Source organism: Sinocyclocheilus grahami, unplaced genomic scaffold (genome assembly GCF_001515645.1).
Source record: "Sinocyclocheilus grahami isolate Dianchi unplaced genomic scaffold, SAMN03320097.WGS_v1.1 scaffold410.1, whole genome shotgun sequence".
Lineage (NCBI taxonomy): Eukaryota > Metazoa > Chordata > Actinopteri > Cypriniformes > Cyprinidae > Sinocyclocheilus > Sinocyclocheilus grahami.
Genome location: NW_015505589.1, coordinates 315,345 through 322,040, shown reverse-complemented (window position 1 = coordinate 322,040; position 6,696 = coordinate 315,345). Strand labels below are relative to the sequence as shown.

The window sequence follows — 6,696 nt, the reverse complement described above, 5'->3', positions numbered from 1 at the left end:
ATTCTTGAAGCATTTTCATAATGGGAAATATTCTCACATTATCAAAAAATGTAATACTACAGACTTCATAAGTAACTACGTAAGAACTAAATTACTTTGTTGTAGCAGTTAATGAAGTCTTTTCGGCTAAATGTGGACCAGAAAATCACTCCAGATTATTCACGTTAGGAAAATCAGACCCAAGAGTCCATTATTTAGCAAACCAAAACAGGTTTTCTTGCAATATATGTTAGTACCCGCTAATGAAAAGCAGTCCCACAGCATGACACTTTTATCACCTTACTGAAATTCTCTGTAGATATCAGTGGTAGAGGTGTTTCGCCACAAGTATGCTTGCGAATTTTGACTTGGAGGCTTAGAGAGTACACTTTCATGTTTCTTAACACAATTAAACATACTTTTAAAAAGTGCATTTTGTAATAATATCCAAAAAAAAGTTTTACTTTGAGTTACATTTTAATTAATGTTTTCATAATCTTGTGTCATGCTTTAAAGTACACTTATTTTGATGCGTTGACTAACATATTAAAGGTGACATATAAAAAAAAAGTCTTATTATTTTTCCCGTGTTTAAATGTTTTAATCGTGTCCCCGGTGCATCTATCAACCCAGGAAATGTGAAAAAGATTAACCCAGCAATTTTTTTGGTAAACCTTTCTCTACAAGCTTGTAAGAAAACAAGCGCATCAGCTTTCACTTCCCCCGTGACGTAGAAAGGGGATCTTATTATAATATTACCGCCCTTAATCTGCAAGTTTCCACCCACGGCGCCGCCATTGTGTTTTCACAAGCGACAACAACGGTGTACCAGTTTGGCAAAGGTTCGAGAAGGCATGGTAAATGTTTTGTCGTTGGCTCCACAGATGAGCACAGAACACTATTTAGAGTCCCAGCTTCAGAGGAGACAAGAGAGCAGTGGATTTACTGATTTATTTACTGTATATTACGCTTATGCCACACAGATCTAATATAAACATGCAATTTATTTCCCAGCGGTTTACCTTCACAGACATAACCGACTGTTTTTGTTATTCATGTGTGTTTTTAACATAAACTTATGTATATCTGAAAGAGAACTTAGTACTCACATGCTTTCTGTGCGCATGCTTCAGATGTTTGCACTCAGAAAACTGAATCAGAATTTTAAACTAAAATGGTTTAAAGCGCATGATTTCAGCACGACAGACATGATGATAAAAACTAAACAGATGTTTTTTTTAGCAGAGTATCTGAGGAAGGAGCTGTAAAGGCACAGCCCTATTCTGGAAAAGGGGCGGGGAGCAGCAGCTCATTTGCATTTAAAGAGACATGCACGAAAACAGCGTGTTTCTGCTTCCACTCAAAATGGGCATTTTTAAAATGATACAATAAATGATCTGTGGGGTATTTTGAGCTGAAACTTCACAGACATGTTCTGGGGACACCTGAGACTTATATTACATATTGTAAAAAGGGGCATAATATGTCTCCTTTATAGCACTTGTAAAGTAATTGATTATACTTTTAACTGTAGTCTGTTATTCAATGGTACATTTCAAGTTAATATATTTTAAATGTACTAAATTACAACTTCATCATTATAAATGTGTAATTACAAATACATATAAATACATGACATACACATCAAGTCAAGTCAAGTAAACTGCTTTAGTTAAGGTTGTCAACGATTTGTTACTCTCTGGTGACTCAGGTAATCTCTCCATTCTCCTGCTGCTCGACCTCAGCTCAGCATTTGATACTGTCTGTCACAAGATATTACTCTCTCGCCTTTCAGAGATAGGTGTCTCGGGTGCTGCACTATCCTGGTTCTCTTCCTATCTCACTGATAGACAATACTACATCACTATGTATAATTATAAATCTCCCACTACTTTATTCGGTCAGGGTGTTCCCCAGGGCTCTGTTCTTGGGTCATTACTATTTATTACTTACATCATGCCTCTTGGACATAGTATCCGTTGTCATGATTTTCATTATCACTGTTATGCTGATGATACTCAGATATACACTGCATGCAGACCAGATTCTATTCACCAGACCACATCACTATCTACCTGTGTTAATGAGCTAAAGGCCTGGCTAAATTCTAATTTTCTCAGTTTGAATGTGAATAAAACAGACATTTTAATTACTGGCCCCTCTTCACTAACAAAAAATATAGTAAATGCTCCCAGTTTCAACCTTGATGCTACAACAATTTTTCCATCTGCTACTGTCAGAAATTTAGGCATTACTCTTGATCCTTCACTGACTCTGGATGTTTACATTAGTAAACTATCCAAAGCTGCATTTTTCCAGCTTCGCCGTTTAGCCCAACTTCGATCCTATGTTTCTCCAAAAGATGCTGAATCATTAGTGCATGCTTTTATTACATCACACCTCGACTACTGTAATGCTCTTTTTGCCGGATTACCATTGCACTCTATCTCTCGTTTACAATATATAAAAAATTCTGCTGGAAGAATATTAACCCATACTAAACGATCTGCTCATATTACCCCTATCTTATTTAAACTCCATTGGCTCCCTATATCATCTCACATTACTTACAAAATTATTCTGCTTACTTTTAAATCACTCAATGGCCTTGCTCCTCCTTATCTCTCTGATCTACTGTCTCCTTACGTTCCGCCTCGATCACTTCGATCTGCAGGGTGTGAACTTCTTACTGTACCTAGATTTCTATAATCTGTCTTCAATGGGCGACAGGTCATTTTCCGTAATTGCACCTAAACTATGGAATTCTATACCACTGACACTAAGGACAACAACCTCACTCTCTGTATTTAAATCACAACTCAAAACCTACTTGTTTACCCAATAATATCAGTTATAACATGTTCTTTAGACACTCCTATACTACCAGCTGTAACTCTGGGGGAAAAAAATCATCCAACAATAAAAGCATTATTTAGACACATACAATTTTAAGTCCTTAAATATGAATTATATAAAAGAGAAAAAAACAGGAAAAGAAAAATGAATAACACAAAACATCACCAAACAAAGAAAATAAAACAAAAAAGGTTATTTAATGACCCAATGAAATGGATTGACAAGTGTAGTTTTCTTTAAGATTGTCCAATGTCCATTATCATCGCCATTCATCTCACTGGCAGTTGCTCAGCTGGAGCATGCAGATTTTTAAAGCAGTTACCTGTGCCGTGAATGCAGTGTTTACTAGCCACTTTGGAGCCACATATAAAAAGCTGTCTAATTGGCTGATGCACTTTTTCCAGTCAGCCTTGTATGTTTAAGGAATTCTTGTCCATTAACAGCTATCGAAAGCTGTAGCTGTGTAATCTAATAGGACTGATGTTTTTTTATTTATTATTGTAGATGTTTCGCCAGTTTTCAGTTTTTGTAGGCCTCATAATGGCGTGAAATGGATTTGGAATGGATATTTTTCAATGTCTCCTGCCTCATTAAAAATTAACACTGGAGCCAGAAATAGCTTAAGCCAGAAACAAACATATTTCTCCTATCTTACGAATCCTTAGGCTCACACTTGATCTATTACTGCCTTTTAAAGAGAATAATGAAAAGCAAGACGTATAAAGTGAAGAAGTATTTGTTGAATATGTGACATCCCTTATACATATATAATTTCAGTTATAATTCTGTTTCCTCAACAGAAGCTGCAGCATCAGCTTTACAGAACAAGAATTTCATCAGACTGGGGGTAACTTTGTGTTTTATCCTACTATTATCTTGAACAGTTTTTTGCTGTTTTCATATTATCGTATATAAATTTCATATATTTGAACGCTTTGTACCATCTATGACCTAATATGTCAAAACATCTAGCCATGGAATATCTACATTTCTCTTATAGATTACAAGTTGTCGAAAACTTTGAAATCCAAGAGGAAGTATGTAAGTATATGATTAAATATACATCTTTGCTTGAGTTCATAATATCAAAATTGACAATAAAAATAAATGAATAGCGATAAAAATAAATGATACATGCCTCAGTATTTAGAACAGATATGTGATATTGGGTTGGTATTTGATTTATCAATATTTCTTCCTCATACCTTTCCCGACTTAACTGCTGATGCTCATAATTTCAGCCATTCTCTTCAGCACACAGACAGTTTTTCTCCAAAAATAGAAGTCCGATGGCCTAGGAGGGACATAAAACATGACTGAATATTGTACACAACAAGTGATTAAAAAATAATAATAAAAATTCTTGGTTAAACGTTTGAACATATATACACTCTTAAAAATAAAGGTGTTTCATAAAGAACCTTTAACATCTGAAGAGCCTTTCTGTTTGACAAAAGGTTCTTTGTGGCAAAAGAAGGTTCTTCAGATTATAAAAAAGCAAGAAAGAGATGGTTCTTTAAAGAACCTTTGACTGAATGGTTCTTTGTGGGACCAAACATGGTTCTTCTATGGCACAACTGTGAAGAACCTTTTAAGCACCTTTATTTTTAAGAGTGTACAAGGTTTCCCAAACTCAGGAACTGCAGGAGGGTCATCATAAGAGGATGAAAATTAATTAATTAAATGCAATAAATAAATAAGCATGCTAAAATATTAAATGTGTTTTGAGTATATATTCAGGAGTATTTTTCTACAGTCTTTACACATCTTTACATTATCTATAGCGCATATGTGTTTATATACTTAATTCTATACCTTCTCATCATTCATAGACCAGATGAATGACCGACAGACACCGCTTGGCTTACACCTCTCCACTGCCTTCTAAACGATTTGCTCTTTCTGGATGCTCACAGAAGAGTATAAACAGTGAAATAGACTTTCTGATGCTTCAGGACGAACACGACCATGATCAGAGGAGGCAAACTGAAGAGATATGTCTGATCTGTCAAGCTAACTCATACGCCTTGGACCTTGTACACATGTAAATGTGCATATTACTACAAACATCTATTTCTGGACTACTGGAAAAGTCAAAGTATTGCATGCTCAGTAATGCTACAGTTACATCAGTCCACAACACCTACTGTATGAGCTAGAGGAGGAAAATCATTCAATCCTAGTTTGTTTCATAGTTGGTTTCATTTGTCAGTCTACTATATTGATGTTATTTTTCATATGTGAACAGGATCTTACAGTAAACTTTGTGGTAACACTTTACAATAACAGTACATGAATTAGCATGTACTAATACCTGAATTAATAATTACTTGACTATGAACTAATGATGAGTTAAGATATGTATTAATCAAGAACTAATGAAGAACTAACTTAACTACGAGATGAGTCATATGAACTACTGCATGAATAACACTACCTTAATTAAATTTTAGTTCCTGCATGTTAGTTAATGTATTAATTAACACTCTGGGGTAAACTAAATCAAACATGCTCTAGAAGCAAGATGTATGAAAATGGCACAATGTAAAATTGTTTATAAATTTGCCAACTGCAGTTGTCACAAACATCAGTGAACGACAGTGGAATTCTTGCAATATTTATGTTTAACCTAACTCATCCAACACACAATGATGCATTCATAATTAAAAAACAATTTCATCTCATTCTGTTTTGAGTGATTCCACTGCTGCCATCCTACAATAGCGTATTCATTAAGCAGGTGCAATTTTCCAAATTAAAATCAGTGTTAGCATAGTGATGATGGTTATCACTTTGGTTATGTTATGGATTGGTTTACTATATTTGTATCATAATAATGCACTGCAATCAGACGTTTGTCTTGTGTTCTTGGTCTTCTTTTGGGTCACTATTGCCCCTTCAAAATGTCAACTTTCCTCCTACTGTTCAGTTCCTTCTCCATCCAGATGCAGCCACAGGACCTCTGCACTTCCACTTGTTTACAAACCACTGAAAAGCACCATCGAAAAGCAATATCTAATTGAGATGAGCTGAATATGTATAGAACATGTGTAACTGATAACATTTTAAAGATGTGCCCCTCCAAGACAAGTCATGACATAATGATACATTAACAAGTCATGAATTCATGTTACTTTATAAATAAATAATTGAATTAGGCCTAATTCAAGTGAGACACATTTTTTTTTATTTTGCTTTCAGCCAAGTTATATATTTTTTATTTATTTTTTATATGGTGTACCCACTTTACAGATTGCTCTTGACAAAGCAAAACAGACAATAGAGATACAAAAGCAGAAGATTCTTCATCTTCAGGAAAAAGTTGAACAGAAGGAAACCATGGTTTATATGAAATTTAAACTATAAATATGAAATTAAACAAATACCGAACTTTCCTGTGAAACCTTTTTTTTTTTTTTTTTTGCTTTCAGCCAAGTTACATATTTTGTATTTCTTTTTTATATAATTACGTATTAAGTAGCATTAATTCATGACTTGTCAATGTATCATCATGTCATGACTTGTCTTGGAGGGGCACATCTTTAAAAGGTTATCAATTACACATGTCCTATACATATTCAGCTCATCTAAATCAGATATTTGGTGCTTTTCTGTGGTTTGTAAAGAAGTGGAAGAGCAGAGGTCCTGTGGCTGTATTTGGATGGAGAAGGAACTGAACAGTAGGAGGAAAGTTGACATTTTGAAGGGGCAATAGTGACCCAAAAGAAGAGCAAGAACACAAGACAAACGTCTGATTGCAGTGCATTATTATGATACAAATATAGTAAACCAATCCATAACATAACCAAAGCGATAACCAGTGTTGGGGAAAGTTACTTTTAAAAGTAATGCATTACAATA

General features: G+C 34.6%; 1 protein-coding gene across 1 annotated transcript in view; it reads left to right on the top strand.

Moving 5' to 3' along the window:
• Positions 1 to 5,065, top strand: part of LOC107550906 (uncharacterized) — a 12,928-nt gene extending 7,863 nt beyond the window's left edge. Inside the window, exons 6-8 of the mRNA XM_016232355.1 lie at positions 3,580 to 3,682; positions 3,836 to 3,876; positions 4,668 to 5,065. Coding sequence (XP_016087841.1) covers positions 3,580 to 3,682; positions 3,836 to 3,876; positions 4,668 to 4,723 — 200 coding nt within the window. The 3' untranslated portion in view covers positions 4,724 to 5,065. The remainder of the gene's footprint in view (positions 1 to 3,579; positions 3,683 to 3,835; positions 3,877 to 4,667) is intronic.
• Positions 5,066 to 6,696: the final 1,631 nt, after the last annotated feature.